This window comes from Fukomys damarensis, unplaced genomic scaffold (genome assembly GCF_012274545.1).
Source record: "Fukomys damarensis isolate Sample0158 unplaced genomic scaffold, DMR_v1.0_HiC HiC_scaffold_2, whole genome shotgun sequence".
Classification (NCBI taxonomy): domain Eukaryota; kingdom Metazoa; phylum Chordata; class Mammalia; order Rodentia; family Bathyergidae; genus Fukomys; species Fukomys damarensis.
In genome coordinates, this window is record NW_022900914.1 from 2,536,489 (window position 1) to 2,555,369 (window position 18,881).

Below are 18,881 nucleotides of genomic sequence, written 5' to 3' on the forward strand. Positions count from 1 at the left end.
CAGCCCTCACTCCGACGCGCAAGCCCACGGTGCCTTAAAGCCTGCAGGGGTGGCGAAGCCTTGCGACCTCAGCAGCGGCCGCGGCGGCACCGTGCGCCCTCGGAGTAGGGCAGGGAACCCTGCTCCCTCCGCCCCTCCCGCGGCAAAGCTTCTTCAGGGAAAGCACCTTTCTCAGGACAAAACGCTGGGGCGGAGGAGTGGCACCTTCTCAACTGTTCTGTTCTTACTGCTGAGCAGGGGCAGGTTAGGAATTCCAGAGGGCACAACAGACCCAAATTTAGAGGAAACTCGCAGGTGTAGAGGGTATTTCCCCGCCTATGTCATTTTCCATTTTTGATTCAACTCAAAGTGGCTTTTAAAAACAATGGAAAATGCAAAGGTTACACTCAGTGACAATCAGGGTCCGTTCTTAAAGCCAAGGCGAGGGCAGCGCTGTCCCACCCACGGCAGGCGCGCTCACTGCGGTCTGCGAAGTGACCTTAAGTCCACAGAGACCCGCCGCCGGACGGACTTCAACACGTCCGAGGCGGGGGGGGGGGGGGGGGAGATGAAGCACAGCCCCAGGGTAAAGGCGTGTGACACAACCGTATCACCGCCTCACTGACCAGCAAGCAGGCTACACATCGCTATCCTGTGAAGCAACTAATTCTGCGATAATTTCGGACAGACTTTAATAATCAAAAGATGCTCGGCGTGCTGCACACAGGGTACTCAGGAGGCTGAGGCAGTAAGACCGTGCCAGCCTGAGGTACATAGAGAGTTCGAGACCAGCCTGGAATAGAGAGACACTAGCTCAAAACAAACAAAAAACACCAAGCCCCAAACTAAACAAAAAATAAAAATAAAAACAAAAACTGAATAATCAAAAGGTGGTGTTATAAAGATCAGAAAGATCCAGTCCCAGAACAGCATTTGATGGATAAAAATATTTTTGTTAAGTCAGAATAAACTCAAATGGGCAATCTCAATCACAACTAAGTACAGAGGGGTATTTTATCTAGAGAAAAACACAAGACCAGGTTTATTTCATACAATGTTATTCGCACATTTTTCATTTTCTAATTTATACATAATATACAAAGTGAAGGTAACATTTCATTCGAATCAGTAAGAGATGGGACGAGAACTGGTCCATAAACATTTCATATCAAAGGAGACACTCAAGAGTCAAGCCTAAGTGTTCTGCCCCATTAAGTTTCTGTAGCCTCAAAGGTCAGGTTTTACTAAAATTCCGTGCCAGCACACTAAAAGATGGAATTGTGGTGTGGGTCCCAAAATGGCAGACCTTACAATTTCTACAAGGAAAGGTGTATTTCTAGAATATGCCCAAAGTACTGAGAAAAGTGGGAGCATCAGGGCCCTCGGGGGTCGGGGTCCCAATGCTTACGGTGCGCTGACAAGGGGAAGGGCAGACTAGGAAGCAGTGTTGCTACAGGAGACGTCACCAGTCTCCGGAGGACAGCTCTGTTCCTGGACTGGGAAGAAGTCCAACGTGGGCCAAGTCACTGGAGGGCTGGGAAGTGTTGTGAGACTGACGAGGAGCAGCGGCAGCCGGGGACCGCATGGCTCGACCAAGGGGTGCTGGGTTAGAAAGCACGAGGACAACTCGGCACCCAAGGCGGGAAGTCTTCCCGGTGCCCCGGTGTGCCACTCACGTCATGACACGAACAGCTTAGCGACAAAACCTCATCGTCAGTAACATGCTCAGAAGACTGCTTTCCTTCTCTAGTAAAGAATCCCTTCCACGTTCAGCTGACACAGAGAGCGTGTTCGTTAGTTTTTATCACTAAACATAAGTGGATCAACATAAACGTTTATACAAAATACTGACTTCAACAAAATACAAAGCACTTTTTCTTTATCTTTCAGACACTGAATATACAAAGCAAGTTTTTTTCCAAAATATTTTCATAGGCAAAGGATTAAAAACGATTGTAATTATACACATATGGTCACAATTTTGCCTTAAAAAGATTGTTGGGAAATGTACATAAGGCCGCTTGTAAATGTACATCATGTTACTGTTACAATGTCTTATGTCCAGAGAAAAAAAAGGTATCATACAGATTTGCTCTTACTTGGGAGTAGGCTATTCAAAAATACAGTACTCTTCTGTACAGAGAAAAAAGTCACATCACATTTAGTAAGATGGAAAAAGCATTGGCCTCCATGGTAACCAAGTATCCCAGTCCAACACTTTCTATTATGCACAATACCCTGACTTCTTGAAAGTGACCCAAATCCTAGCATGTCCTCATTAACACAGTCAACAACTATGTTAAAAAACAAAATTTTTCTCACAATAATAAAAAGAAAGTTGGTTCATACTTCTGAAACCATATAAAGATAAAAAATTTTTTTAAAAATCACTCTTGATTTGGAGAAATTTACATTATACAACACTATATTGCCAGGTCAAAGAGGGCAAGAAATGTACACTAAAATGCAAATGTTTCCCAAAGAGAGAAAACAAATTTCATTTACAACATGAAGGTTTACAAATGTACACCTGTACAACCAAGGAAAGCGTCACTACTAAATTAGCAAGGCTTGTATAATAAACACTGAATCAAGGTTCGCTTTCGAAGTGTAAACTTACATCACTACACACACAATGCATATATTTATAGGAAGCAAAAAAAGCTATCTGAATATGTAATCATGCTTACATGTTGAGCTACCAAATTCAATTTTCAGTGGCCCCTTTCAACTCTATCTGGTTCCTACTTTCTGTATCTACTATGAAAAAGTAAAATAAAGCCCAAAAACTCCTCACCATGTCTTTGTGAACTGTAAGTGAAACAAAACACAAATTTCCACTTTCTCATTGCAAACCAAACTGAAAAGTTAATATGAAACTTAACTTTTCATTTAGTGCACTTAATTGGATGGAATTGTCACCATGATTTTATTTTTCCTAACTCTTAACAGTTACATATGTAGGTATATACAGTACTTCTGTACATTGCCAGAGACATAATAGGGCAGAATCTGTTATTAAAACCACATCCATTGTAAATAATGTCAGGTTCTTTTCACCTCAAGCGATTTTATTCTTCTGTTACTTGATGAGTTTTTATTTGCATGATAGTTTGTGAATTACCAAAATACAACTTAACTGTCTCTCTTTAAAATATTAATTCATATTTATGCAGTTGATTGTTAATCTGTTTTATAAAAGGCTTTAGGCAAAGAAAAAAGATAAGGACTATAATTCTATATACACCTCTATAAACCTGTTGTGCTATGGGGTTGTAGACCTACCAGACTGCAAGCCAGTTTATTAAAAGAATACTGTACTCTTTCCTTTAAAAACTATTTTTGTGACTTTACAAGGTAAAAATTTACAAAATATGTGACAGCTATTTTTTTTGACACAGTTACATCATATACAGGCATGCTGTGCTTTGCTAGCAATCCAATCTGATAGGCCTCCAGGAAGGGCTGTATGTAATTTATAATTCACCACCCCACCCCCAATGTACACAAGAACCTTAAAAAATTACAAATGGATGAATAAAGTCAATAAATAGTGTTGCTTTAAAAAAAATCCAAGATTCATAGCTGAGCTGTGTTTTGATAATTCACAAAGATTTTTCAGATGGTTGAATCATGTTCCTTCTTCTCTTCCTTTACAGCACTCCATTTGGCGGTCCTCCAATGGGCCCTAGGTCTGGGCTATTTTTCAAATAATATTTCTCCAACTTGGCCAGTATATGCTTCCCATATGTGTACTTGCGCAAAGTAGTTATGTGAGGTCGAATCTGAAAAAAAAGCAGTCTACTTAGGAAACTTAAATTACTCTAGTCTTTTTTGGTATTGGGGATTGAACTCGGGACCCTTGTGCTTGTGAGGCAGGCAGTGGCACAACTGAGCTAAACCCCCGGTGCCTTTAGTCTTTAATTCCTTAAAAAGGTACCCTCAATCTGGATAATTCAGGAATAATCACAATTTAAAACTTTAAATCCAAAGAAAGCTATTTTTGCAAAGTAGTTCTGGTCCACTCAAGCTCTCCAAATTTCTCCTCTCAAAGTTGTTCAGTGAACAAATAAACCACTACTTTACAACCCAATCACAAGCAAGCAAAGGCTCTAAACACAAGAGAGAAGAGTCACAAGGGCGGGATTCTTCACAAGCCCTATCTTTGTGTTTCTTCCCAAAATGGCCAGGTTCTGATAAATCCAAAAGCTGGCAGCACCGATGCAACTACAGTAAACTATGCCTCTTCTCACACACCGCTGACGGGTGCATAACACAGCACAGGCTACCCTGAGAGAACGTGGTGGTATCGATGCACTAGTTAAGATGTTTGCAGACTTTGACCTGGCACATCCTGGAGTCTATCATAAAAACAACCAGGCAAAAAAACTTCCACAAAGGACTACCTAAAACAGTTAATCAGAAACAATCCAAATGTCATGATGTTGGCTCAATAACCAATAAAAATAAGACAACTTTTTATGTGCATTATTTTTACACAGAAACACTGAATTAAAAAAATAGGTAGCAAATTTAGTACACAAAGCAGAAGGATGAAGTTTTAAAATCAGCACCACAGCTACGAGCTATTAATTACTGTGAATTGCCTACTAATTGACCCCTGCCAAAACACTTAATGGCAGGAATAATTCTTAAGAGGTCACTTCTCTGTATGAGAAATCCAAAGAGACAACACACTTTGTTCCATGTTTCCTAAAAGAATAAGTTTAGAAAAAGATACAGATTGAGTATTAAAATACTATTTCCTCAGCCTTTTGGTTTTTTTTGAGGCAGGTTCTGGTCTCACTATGTAGCTCAGTCTGGCCTGAACTCACAGCTATCCTCCTGCCTCAGCCTCCTGAGTGCTGGGATTACAAGCTGTGCCACCATGCTTGCTCAGCCAGCCTTCTTCTGTAACTGTAAATTCACCTAAGACAAATAATTTCTTAAAGAATCACTAGATTCTAGGAGAAAAAGAGCTTGATGGAGAGTATTAGGTGCTACTTCATAAAGAAAAAAGAACACACAGTTCTCATCAAGTAAACATCGTAGGTTCATGGGGTAAAATGCATTTAAAAATCAATGCTCCGCCGTGCGCCTGTAATCACAGCACGCAGGAGGCTGAGGCAGGAGGATCATGTGAGTTCGAGACCAACCTGGGCTGCACAGTAAGTTCCAGGGCAGTCTGAACTACATAGTGAGACCCTGGCTCAAACAAAACAAAACAAAACAAAACAAACAAACCAACCAAATCAATGCTCCGTCCATACATTATAACAAATAAATATTCCTAAATAAAACGAAGGGAAAAGACAGAAAAATACTAAACACAGCTACAGATGAGGTTACAAATGTGATTACCTTAAGAATTAAATCTAGTGAACTTAAACGGACAGCCAAAAGTGATGGATGGGTGGGTTGAAACACAAATACCTTAACACAAATAGAAGAAGTAAAATGTGCACACGCTGCACTTCTGAGTGCTGCCCTGTGTTACCTTATGCATGACTATCTTCCTCTGAGCAGGCTCGGCCATGTCAATCACCTTCTGAACCACATAGTTGGCGTACTGATCCTTCATCATGGTGTATAAGGCACTGTGAGGACCATCGTTTTGGCAGCAAACCTCATCAATCAGCAACGCTCTCTCAGCACGGGAGGCATGAGTAACACACTTCTCTACCACGTTGCTAAAAAGTTAAAGTACATGTAAAACATTCTTTATTTCCTTGTAATAAAATTTACTTTTCAAAGAACTTGCTCCGATTTATTAGAAAACTAGAGTCAAAATTATAATTCAAAAGAAAAGACACTAACACATTTGCATTTCTTCATTGTTTATGGAGCCAGTATTTCCTAAACGTGTGTTTAAAAATGGAAGGTGACGTGACTGCTCTCATCTTTCCAAAGTCCTAGTCCGAGGGAGGGGAGGGAGGGGACTGGGCCTTGCAGTCTTCACTCCATGGATCCAGCCACCTCGTAGCTTCCCATATCTTGACTTCCCGAGCAGCTGGAACCATGGTGTGCACCACCGTGCCTGCTGCATGTTCTTACTCACGTCAACAGAAAAGATTATACTTCAGTGCCATACACTACATTTTCCGTGCTTACATAAGAGTTGAGCGAACTGAGTACAGGAATCAGAAAATACCGCAATACCTGGCAAATTTGTGTTGACTCAGAGCTAAGACCTTTCCTCTGATTTCGGAAACAATTTTACTCTTGTCTTCAGGTCGACCATGTTCCAGTACATGCTGAATAACATAATTGCCATACTGATCCTATGGACAGATATTTTTCATCAGTCATTCCCTAAGAATATTGATTATGCTTTAAAAAGGTATTAAACATTTGTCTCAAGATCTAGTAGTATCAAGAGACTACAATAAACTTTGTCTGTTTTTACATCTTAATATAACATTTCTTTTAAAAAATCAAAACAATTTCCAAAAACTATATAAACATTTCAAATTATAAGAGGACTTATACCTGTACCAACTGCTCTGTATGTTGGTGAAGTTCTTCTAAGATCGGCAAGGTCTGCTCTGCAGTGCAATGCTCTAGGATACGCTGAATAACTCTGCAACCGTAAGGATGGGTTGAAAGCACAAATACCTTAAAACAAACAGAAGAATCAAAATCTTCATTTTCTAGTATTTTTGAACTTTTTTCCCCTGGTACTAGGGATCAAACTCAGGTCCTTGCGCTTGTGAGGCAGGTGGTGGCACCACTGAGGTAAATCCCCAGCCCTTCCAATGGGTTTTTGGTGATAGGCTGGGTTAGTTACAATAGGAGGATGTCGGGTCCCCATTAATGTCACTACTGCCATGTTAACAAAGACTGGAAAATGGGGTGGAGAGGAGTTTTTAGTATAGAAGTTATAAATATTTTGATCTAAAGGAAATTAAGCATAAGATTAAGGGTTTAGAACAAGAAAATGAATAGATGGGGAAGGATAGTTTATAGCACTGTAATTGAGATATTAATTACTGTGTATTTGCTACTAATTGCTCCACATTTTCTGGATTTTTAATACAGAGTTAAGTCTTCTTACTTTCTCCTCCTCTCCCAGGAAATTTGGAATTGTCTTCTTAAAATAACAGGACTGAAGTGTTTGTTTTCTATTACTATTAAGCATGTGTACATTTTCAAAGAAGCAAATTTCCTTTATTATTAATTTTATTGGTACATTTTAGGTATACAATGTAATGGCATTCATCGTTGGGAATTTGCACCTTTATGCAATCTATCTTGGTTCTTTTTCTTTTCCCCGTTCCCCTGCCCTCCCTTCAACCCCTCCACCCCTCCCTGTTTACATAGACCAAAAGTCAATCTTACTTGTCCTTTGAAAGCATCAATGATGAACTGTAGTGACTGTGGCTGAACACATTCAATACATTTCTGTACAACATGGTTTCCATTCTGATCCTTTACACATTTGAGGACATGACCATCGAGCTCCTTTACCATTTCACTCTGCAGAGAAAATGCCATTTAATCCACTCATGAGATAACATAATAGAATTTAAAGTACTAGTGGGAACAAAAGGGTACTAAATTTCCTGTTTGCAATTAAAAAAAAAAAAAAACAAAACAAACCCAAAACTTCTGAAATATTTTCTCTGAAGTATAATTAGTAGAAACCATTCAAGTGAGAATTACAAAAACGGGGATGAGGATTTAGATCAGTGCACCTCTCCTGCCTCTGAAGTGCAAAGTCAAGAGTTTGATCCCCAGTACTGCTCCCCAAAATTACTAAAATGTATTTCTATTATTCATACATGTTGAAATACAGCTTAGTTATGTCGAATTTGCCATATTTAAACTATCTTCACTGTACGCATGTCCCACTAATTCTTCACAGCTGATAGCTCATATCACTTCATACAGTTTTTATTGTATATGTGTTTTGTTTTACCTTTTTATTTAGTTATTTTTTGTTTTTTTTTTTGGTACCAGGGAGTGAACTCAGGTCCTTGCGCTTGCAAGGCAGGCCACCGAACCGCTGAGCTAAATCCCCAGCCCTTTTTTGTTGTTTTTGAGACAGGATCTCACTATGTAGTTGAGACTGACCTGGAGAGCTCACTATGTAGGCCAGGCTGGTCTCGAACTCAAGGAATCCTCCTGCCTCAGCCTCCCGAGTGCTGGGATTAAAGGAGTACACCACCACACACGGCTTGTTTTACTTTTCTGAGACATGGTCCAAGCTGTACAGTCCAAGCTAGCCCTGAACTCATCAGTCTCCCAAGTGCTGGGATTACAGGTGTGTGTCACCACGTCCAGCTAGTTTTTCTGTACTACTGACACAATAATCTGTGTGCTTTACTGGAGTCAAGAGAACAGTACGATGGAGAAATGGAGCACACACACTCAGTCTAAACGTGGTCATATTCGAAATGCCTCTTCCCCAACAAAACAAAACAAAACAAAACAAAACAAAACAAAACAAAACAAAAGCCTTTCACTAGCCCAAAGAACTCTCATCTACATTCCTAGGTAACTGTGGAGGAATCCTGTTAAGACAACATCCAACACAAATGCTTAAATTTAAAGTGGACTCAGAAAAAAACAAAACAAAAAAAAAGGGCTGGGGATTTGGCTCAGTGGTTCCAGTGCCTGCCTTGCAAGCACAAGGACCCGAGTTCGATCCCCAGTACCAAAAAATAAAAATAAAAAAATAAAGGGGACTCAATTACAAACTGCAATGAAAGAATATAATACCATTTATTCATTGACTGGTCATATAAGACTGAATCCCAGGGCTTTATATTTTCAAATGTAACAGACAATTAAAATATCTTTAAAATACCTCTACCAGCATGAGAGTGTGGGAGAGAAGTTCTAAGCTTCTACATTATCAAACATGCTGATTTTCTCCAGAGATCTATCTTCACTTACTCTGAACTGCAGAATTCCCCAGGAGGAGTCATATCGGCGTATAGACAATGCTGTGATTAATGTATACATATGCGCACATACACACTGCATCCATTCCACTACACACGACTGCAATTTCCAGAATTGTGAATCAAAAGTGATTCTTTCTAAATTACTAATACCTTTCATGAAAAATTTCTTTTATAATATATAAATCACATACATCAAAAATTTGCTGTGTAATTAATTTCATATTAAAAATTGTCTTAACAAATTTCAAGGAAAGTCCCATGAGTACATGATTTGAACTGCATCAATTCTTTATGAACTTAAGATATTTAGACTTTTCATCCAAGAACACAGCACTTTTCTTAATTGGTATGTGTTCTTTCTTCTCTCAAAGAATTATAAATCGGGCCAGAGATTTAGCTAAGCGGTTCAGTGGCCTGCCTCGCAAGTGCAAGGACCCGAGTTCGATCTCGGGTACCAAAAAAAAGAATTATAAATCTTTCTTTCCGCCCTGTGGTACCAGGGATCAAACTCAGGACATTGTGCTTGCCAGGCAGGCCTGGCACCACTGAACTAAATCCCAGGATCTAAATCTTGTTAAAAGGATTTTCTGTAGTTACACCTTTAAAAAAAACTACCACTAGGGCCGGGGATTTAGCTCAGTGGTTCCACTGCCTGCCTCCCAAGTGCAAGGACGCAAGTTCGATACCTGGTACCCCCCCAAAAAAAAACCTACCACTAGAAATAGTAAAAGCCAGTGTGTTAACACAGAAAATCAGGTGAGTAACAGCAGAAATGTGCCATTCTGCACTGATTGCCAGAGAGTGCACAGGCATAAATACTTGCAGTGAGAGATGGAAAGATGTCAGAGAGAATGGAAGGACAGATCAAAGATCAATTTTCCAACTTTTAAAGTAAAATATTAGGAAGTTTTTCTTAACTTACAATTACCTGCTGGTCAGAAGAAATAGACTCTAATGCTTTCTGAATAACACGACAGCCATACATCTGCAAGGCTAAAGGCAGAACATGACCACGAATACGAGTAGCCAGGGCTAATTTTTGATCCAAACTCCCAAACTGAAGGAAAAGAAAGTAATAAAAAGTGACCGTAGTATCATCCTGTTAAAGACACTCTTTGTAACTTAACCAAATATCATACTTGATAATCACAGAGAAGGCATGAAGGTAAAAGCTCATTAGGAGAGACACAGAGATGCTTGCTTGCGATGACTATTACTTTTTTTTTGTTAAATCATATTATTTAAAATTTCCTTGTTATATTAACCACGTTTGACATTCTTTTAAATATCATTTCTAGTAAAAATAACACTTCGTCTTTAATACACAAACTGTGAGCCATACATTTCAGCCCACTAAAACTCTCTCACACAGAGAATTCCCAATTTGTATCCTGAAATGATTGAGAAAAAAAAATAAGAAACCTATTCATTCAATCAAGCTACTACACAGATATGCAGGTATGAACTAAAAAGTGGCTGAATTACTAAGGAAACAAACTCTACACAAATATTTAACAAAGTCTTATTTCCAATGCTTTATATTTTTAGATATTAATTAGGTTCAGTATCAAGCTTTTAATTCATATATATAAACTTAAGCCTGTGAGAAGATATACATATAAACAGAAAATATGCCATTTTAGCTATCTTTCAAGTGTCTAATTCAGTGGCATCTGATTCACAGTTGCTGGGTAACCATCATCACTGTGTGTTTCCAAGACCTTTGCACCACCTTAAAGAGAAATGAGGTGTCCATCCAACAGCAACTCCCCATACTCCCTTTGTCTCTCGTCCCGTAAGCCTGAATCTATTCTGCTTCTATGCATGTGCCAGTGCACATATTTCATACAGATGGAACCCTGTAATGTTGTCCTTTTGAGTCTGGTTTAGCTCACTTAGCTTAATGTTTCCCAATGATTATCCATTTTGTGGCACGCGCCAGAACTTCATTCCTAAATTTTTATTGCTGAATAATAGTTATATACATGACATATTTTATCTACTTATCTGCTGATGGACACCAGGGTTGTTTTCTAACTTTTGGCTAAAGAACAATACACAAAATACTGATTTTCAAGTTCTTGTTTTTAATTCTTTTGGGTATTTACTTCATTTTTACTAAGTGTTTTTACATATTTACTTAGTGGAGTTGTTGGGTTCTTTGCTACATCTTATTTAACTTTGTAAGGAACCAACAGTTTTCCACAGCAACTACCCATTTTATATTCTCACCAGCAAAGCATGAGGATTCTCTCTCTCCACATTCTCACACTCTTCATTTACCTTTGTTTTGTTTTTTTTTTTGTTTTGTTTTGTTTTTGGTACCGGGGATTGAACTCGGGTCCTTGCGCTTGCGAGGCAGGCCACCGAACCACTGAGCTAAATCCCCAGCCCCTCATTTACCCGTGCATAGAAACTGTAGGTGTCCTAGTAGGTATAAAGTAGCACCCGCATTGTCTGACGCTGATTCAAATGCCACTGAATTAAGACACTTGAAAGATAGCTAAAATGGCATATTTTCTGTTTATATGTATATCTTCTCATAGGCTTAAGTTTACATATATGAATTAAAAGCTTGATACTGAACCTAATTAATATCTAAAAATATAAAGCATTGGAAATAAGACTTTGTTAAATATTTGTGTAGAGTTTGTTTCCTTAGTAATTCAGCCACTTTTTAGTTCATACCTGCATATCTGTGTAATAGCTTGCCTGAATAGGTTTCTTTCTCAATTTTTTTTTCTCAATCATTTCAGGATACAGATTGGGAATTCTCTGGGTGAGAGAGTTTTAGTGGGCTGAAATGTATGGCTCACAGATTGTGTATTAAAGATGAAGTGTTATTTTTACTAGAAATGAATATTTTTATTTATTTATTTTATTTTGGTACTGGGGATTGAACTCGGGTCCTTGTGCTTGCGAGGCAGGCCACCGAACCACTTAACTGAATCCCTGGCCCTTTTTATCTTTTTTTTTTTTTGAAATGAAGATACTTAAAAGAATGTCAATAGTGGTTAATATAACAAGGAAATTTTAAATAATATGATTTAATTTTTTAAAAGGTGATTTGCATTTGTTTGGTAAACTTAGAAGGTTGAGTACCTTTTCATGGCTTATCAGCCGTCTGACTTATCTTCTACAAAGAAATGCCTATTCAAGTCCTTCACCCATTTTTAAACTTCTTTTTGTTGCTGAGTCTTAGGATTCCTTCGTATTTCCTGGATATATAATCTTTATTGGATGCATTGATCTGCAAATATTTTCTCCCAGTCTTATACATACACGAAAGTGAGTAACCCAACTTTCACTGTTTTTCTTGGCATTAAGTATGTTACAGGAGCAATATACAAACACACATGCATGCCTACCTCAAAAAACTTCTGTATGACATAGTTGCCAAACACATCCGTCATTAGCTGATAGGCTGCCTGTAGGATTTCATTAAACACCATCTGTCGCTCAGCTGGAGTAGCTCTTTCTAGCTTCTGCTGTATGAACCTATGAGGGAAACAAGTTTCAATGCCATGACAATCTGCCGCAGCTCTGTAAAATCTGTATGTCTTACTCGATCATTACACTCTCTCACATATGTGTACACACACACACACACACACACACACACACAGAATATAAAAACACTTCATAAGTGCATGGCTAGTTTTACAACAAAGAAGACAAAAAAATCTAAAAGCACTTCTTTATAGTATCTTAAAGTAACTAACAGTTCAATTAACAAAAAACCTACACGTAAAGATGTTTTATCTTTCTTGGGCTAGTTCTGTTATAATTAATTAAAAGGAAACCACAAAGATTTTGTTGGTTATTCTTTTTCAAAATATACATCATACTACCTTTTTTTTGGTACTGGGGATTGATTGAACTCAGGACTTTGCACTTGGGAGGCAGGCAGCGGCACCACTGAGCAATCTCTAGCCCTCTGTATCTATTTATAGAACATAGTAAAGGAAACCCTTAGAAATCAAGTCCTCAATATGAACTGCTAAGCTAGCCACTGCAGAGATACAGGTTCATTTGTAACTCTTAAGAACTTTAAACCAGGCATGGTGCACGCCTAAAATCCCAGCACTTAGGAGGCTGAGGCAGGAAGATCGCCATGAGTTTGAGGCCAGCCTGAACCATATGAGATCCTGTCTCAAAAAACCAAAACCCAAACTAAAACAAAACGAAACAAAAAAACAAAGGAATCAATGTTTCATTAAAAGTCTTTATAAGAAAAAGAACTTTAAGATATAGGGAGAAAAAAATCTGTACACAACTATAATCTAAAATCTACAAAAAGAAAAATGTAGTAAGTGTCAGAACCGTTCTTTCTTTTTAAAGTTTATTTGAAAATGCTAATTCACACATACTTCTCAAGCATCCCATCAAACATGTTTCATGTGACAATATGTTAAATAACAAGTATGGAGTATTTCAATTTAAACCAAGTCACATTAAACATGAGCCTATAAAGCAGCACAAGTGTTTAACTTAACTTGCATTTTTATAGTTTATCCTAATAGAAAAAGTATATAATCCCCCATACTGGGTTTTTAAATGTTTCTAACATTAATGAAAATTAGTCAAGCCCAGACAATTTAGACTTTTACACACTAGCCAGCTTCAATGCAAACACAAAGCAGAAAGTTACAGGAACCACGGTCACCTACCTAGAACCATGCTGGTCTTGAGAAAATTCAACTATATGTCCAATCAAGTCTCTAAGTTGAAGGTTTGGGAAGCGGTTGTTTCTGAAATCTTCCAATAACCTACTGCGGCCAGAAGGCATAATATCGGACCTGTTATACCTCAGTCGGGAAGGAGGAAAGAGCTGGCTGCTGGAGCTAAACAGACTGGAAGTGCTTGAAGCACTTCGGTATTTTGCTTCTGCTCCCGGCGCTGCAGAGATATATCGACCACTACCATTGGTCAGTCCTCCTACAACAAAGCAGCGGTGGTCAGCAAGTGCTTCTGACGAGTTCGTCCTCAAATGACAGTTACCTGAATTATAAATTCTGTCCATAACGACATACCTCCCCATTCCTATTTCTTACGACAGGAAACTAAACTCAAGATGGGAAAAAGCTCATACATAAACTGAACGTACATGATCATATGAAAAAAGATTAGAAGCATCAGAAAAATAAGCCAGTATTTGTTCTTAGCAGCTTTAATTGGAAGAACTAATGTAACATGCATTCACGGCAACCCAGGATCTTAATTAAAGGCTTCAACAAGACTTTTGGCTACACTAACAAGCAAGTGACAAGTAGCTAGGCTAACTTTCATGTTAAGCCACTGAAGCTTTTGTTGATTGAAATTCATTCACAGTGTTGACGGACTAACTTTTGAGCATTAAATCGGTACTTTTTGGGACATATATTAAAAAATCATGCATATTTCAAAAAACAAATCATTCCTTAATTAACTCATTATTTTTTGAAGCTTTTTAAAGAAAAAAACCCACAGCATAAGATACACTAATTTAAAACAGTTTTATTAAAAAATACTCTCCAAAATGCTGTTTTTGCAGATAAGAAATAGAAGATATAAACAGCAATTATTCTTAGCACCTTAATCATTAAAAATAAATGAACAAAAAGCCCCTCGATTATATACCATTGTACAAAAGAAAATTAAAGGGCTATCAACAGAAACAAAAATAAACACAAGTAGAAAGTTGTTTTTATTTTAACACTTTAAAAGTACTTGACAGTGTCCTTTTAAAAAAGAATAATAAAGACATGTAAAATACAGATTTAGTAGTTCAGAAAAACAAAATGCACCATCAGTTTTCTTATATATATACCAACCCTACACAGACTACCACTATACAGCCAGTCCAAGGCACAGAGCAGAGGTGACCCCCGAGGACACACTGTCAGTGCAAAGCCACCCAGAGACACTGAAGGCCAAGAGGAAGTAACAAGACAAGCAGTCTGGAGTTTTAATCCACAATAGTGGGACAATCAGGTCAGAGCACTCTTCTTTCAGTCTGTCCCTCTCCCCACCTTTTCTTTATTGAACTTCCCACTCTACAGCATACTGTACATTTATTTGAATCCACAGTCCCTTCTCCAACTTAAGTGCCACCCAATTACATTCAGCTAGGTGCTAGATAGCTATTGCCTACAAAGTTCAAGGAGGAGTGGGTAAACAGTATTTACTGAATAACTAGACAGCATAAAAATTTACGTACCTACAGTTTTATTCCAGAATATACTGTTTAAAACGTAATTTAACAATCCACCTTATGTACTAAAATCACTAACACAAATTCCCATGTTTCAGGCTCAACACTATTTCAATGACCATGGATGAACTACTCAAAGCACAGCAGAGTTCACTGTTCCAATACTGTCTCAATTTCGACACTTATTTCAATCCTTCCTTTCCCCATTTCTAATTCATACAGCTCCACAGACATTTCATAACTATAAGGGATCTCTAGTCCATTTGCCTCTTTTTTTTTTTTCCTGGCACAGGGCACTGAATTTAGGACCATATGCTTGTGAGGCAGGCACTATGCCACTGGGCTAAATCCCTGCCCCTTCCCATTTGACTTTTTTTTTTTTTGGTACCAGGGATTGAACTCCTGTCCTCGCGCCTGAGAGGCAGGTGACGGCACTACTGAGCTACATCCCCAGCCCCCCATTTGACTCTTTAACAATGCAATTAGCAGGACTTTTTCAAATACTACTTTGGGGGCCAGAAGGACTGGGTCTTGCTATATCCTTAAGGATGGCCTTGAAATCACTATGTAGCCCCCCCCTCCAAGTGCTGGAATTAGATATAAGCCAACAGGCCTGGCTCCAAATGCTACTACTTAAACCGCACCTTTGTAACTCCCTACATTCCCGCTGGGCTTGCTCTACCATCCTTGCTCCTTTAGTGGGGTAGTATCCACCCCCTGTTTCTATACACATGACGCCCTTCCTTTCAGAGGCACTTTTAATGATGTGGTAAAAGTCTACAACATCCTGCAAGAGTTTACTCTCACATCTTCAACACAGTGTTCCAGTTAATTATTTCAAACCTACTTCTCACACGAGTTTCCTAGTAGTACCCGAATTACTCATTCTACCTCATCTTATTCTTTAGTTATCATTGTACTACTGCTCACCTTTAAACATCAGACTTAATCTTATCCTTAGTGCAATAAACAGTAAACACCAAATCAAAACACCCCAAGAAATGATTAGGCGATTTTATTTGTACTTTCTAAATCCCTATCACTATCCACCAGGAACATCTCCCTTGTCCAGGTGTTTTTTTCATTTCATTCCATCAGCTCCCAACAACTAACTCCTGACCCCCCCCCACCCCCAGTGCCAGGAATTCAACTCAGGACCTTGAGCTCGGGAGGCACCACTGAGCAAAATCCTGGGCTCCCAACTCCTGACCGTTGGCAATGTCTAATGCAGAATTGATGAAGTTCTTAAGAGACTAATTCATAGGTTCATTTATAAAACTGAAAAAATTAGTTTTATCCAGGGCAGGATAACTTTCTTTCCTTACAAATTAATTAAGCTTTAAAACCAAACTTATAATATACTTTTAACATTTTTAATTTGGTAATTTAAACACCAAAAGTAATCAACCATCCAAAGCCCGTGGGACTGAGGGACACTCAACACAACAGTGGATCTATATACTCTTGAAAAAATAAGGTAACAAAAATCCAAACCAGTTCAAGAATAAAGAATCATGACAGGTAAATCTGTAATCATCTGAGGATCTTGGTCAATTGGATAATGGACTTCCAAATCAATCCAATCGCTCAATCTACCAACCAACCTCCTACTCTCCCGCCTTTACTGACCAAGTATGAATAAAATTGGCTGATTTGATAGCATTCTATCAGCATAATCTCCTGGTTTTGGTATTGTGGTTATATGAAAGGGAATCTTGAGGAACACACAGTGATGTACTTGTAAAGATTATCATACTTTGTCATTCCTGTAACTTCCCTGGTGGTATACAACTACAATCTCAGCTACTTGGGAGGCAGAGGTAGGAGGGTTGTAAGTTTGGGGCCAGCACAGGCAATTTAAAAGATCCTGCCTCAAAGTAAAAATACCTGGGGGCACAGTTCTGTGCAAAGGCCCTGGTTCAATTCCCAGTACTGGAGGGAGGCGAGGGGAGAGGAGGAGAAGGTAGGCAAAGAGAAGAACAGGAGTGACAACACAGTGAGTAAGGTGTGGGGAGAGAATGATAAATTGATCACACTGCCCATGTTCAGAAAGATCACTACTGTAATTTCAGATGAGGTTAGTAGGGTCCAACAGTGAAATTACATGTGGCTAGTCAGCTAAGATTTAGATCTGAGCACATTTACACCACAGCATGTTGCCCTCTATATGCTTTTTACATAGGCAACTTTCTTTCAATCTCATGACAACATAGCGAAAGTACACACCTTAAAATTTTACTAGTATACATAACAATGTTACAAGTTTTCGTAATTTTCTTTTTAGAACCTACTCTTTTTCAAAAGTCAAAATATTATTTGAAAGTAGTGAGAAAACACATCATAAAACAAACAAATCAGCTGAGTGTGGCAACAGACACTTTGTTGTTTCGAGCTGGGAGATCGAAACTACAGAATTACAAATCCAAACGCTGTTCCAAAACAAAACAAAAACCCAAAAAGCAAAACAAAACAAAAAAAATAGACAGGGCTAGGGCTGTAACTCTGTGCAAAAGGCCACGGGTTCAAGCAAGCCCTAGCATCATAAACAACCTCACAGTCTTTATTTTCCACCCCTCTGGGATCTGGAATGACAGCTCTTCAATCTGTCAGTGCTGTATATCCTTTAAAAAAATATTCCTCAGACTTATTTTAAAACTACGAAGGTCCTTTCCTGGCTAATTTTTACTTTAAAAATGACCCAAAGGTTGTTTTGATAGTTTGGGAACCAAATTAGATTTAAGATGATTTAAGGCTTTCTTTTATAACATGTCAACTATCATTTCAAATAACAACATCTACTCAAGTAGGAAATGATGCAAATGTACAGCTTTTTTGGCTTTCCTTTATTCTGAGACAAAAATTTGGGGGTGGGGTACAGTGGTACATGCCTGTGATCCCTGCGCTTTAGGAGGATGAGGTAGGGATATCACAAGTTCAAGCCCAGCAAGGGTCATGCACTGAGAGACCCTAACTCAAAAACAAATGGGAATGTAACCCTGGGTTTCACTCCCAGTAAGAGAGAGAGAGAGACACACACACACATACACACACAGTATGTCTTGAAGTATCAATCGTTTTTACTGATGCTTCTCTAAACTGACAGTTTTATATTTTATGATGCTTTATTGTAAAACTGCTAGATGAGAATGCTGTCCTAATAAACTATTGAGACAAACACATCTATTTTACTTGTATGAAAGACTCAGAGAAGCTAAACAACTTATTTAAAGCATAACTAATAATTAGACTGAATTTCTTAATGTATGAATTCACTTAAAAGTCTGCCTGTATTTCATGCAAAATACTGAATGTTGAAATTCCACATTTAAACCTGGAAAATGACTGAAGTTATACAGGGTATAAACTAATTTTTTCTAATTGTTATTAATAACTACACATTTGCCATATGAAGGCATAAAAATTTTATTAGGAAAAGGCTACAAAACTTTAAAAATGAAAGTGATCTTAAACATATAATCTTCCACATCATTTTAGGAGTAATAGAAATAAACATGTCACACACGGTATATATTAATTGTGCCAATTTCATGAAAATGTACATAAACATTAAATGCAAACTACCAAAAGACCAAAAGTTTTTAAATTCAAAACAAAATGTTTTTATTTCCATTGTTTGTGATTCTTTTCTAAAAGAAGTTAATACTAACTTAAAGGGGAAGATCATTATCATGAAGGTGTATGTTTGGCCCGGTGTGGTAGCACACACCTATAATCCCAGCACTCGGGAGACAAAGGCAAGAGTTTACTGAGTTCAAGCCAGCCTGGGCTACAGGGTGAGT

The 18,881-nt window shown here is 38.3% G+C and overlaps 1 protein-coding gene across 9 annotated transcripts in view; it reads right to left on the bottom strand.

The window, feature by feature from the left end:
• Positions 1-969: 969 nt before the first annotated feature.
• The window catches only part of Pum2 (pumilio RNA binding family member 2), a 77,703-nt gene continuing 59,791 nt past the window's right edge, over positions 970-18,881 (bottom strand). For 5 of the 9 annotated variants that reach the window (XM_033762913.1, XM_010618021.2, XM_010618023.3 and 2 more), the window contains 8 exons: positions 13,559-13,826; positions 12,257-12,386; positions 9,811-9,945; positions 7,318-7,455; positions 6,469-6,594; positions 6,139-6,260; positions 5,477-5,669; positions 970-3,764 (listed from right to left, as the gene is read on the bottom strand). In XM_033762913.1, coding sequence (XP_033618804.1) covers positions 3,633-3,764; positions 5,477-5,669; positions 6,139-6,260; positions 6,469-6,594; positions 7,318-7,455; positions 9,811-9,945; positions 12,257-12,386; positions 13,559-13,826 — 1,244 coding nt within the window. In that variant the 3' untranslated portion in view covers positions 970-3,632. The remainder of the gene's footprint in view (positions 3,765-5,476; positions 5,670-6,138; positions 6,261-6,468; positions 6,595-7,317; positions 7,456-9,810; positions 9,946-12,256; positions 12,387-13,558; positions 13,827-18,881) is intronic. The other 4 variants (XM_010618025.3, XM_010618022.2, XM_010618024.3 and 1 more) reach the window with 1 other exon arrangement.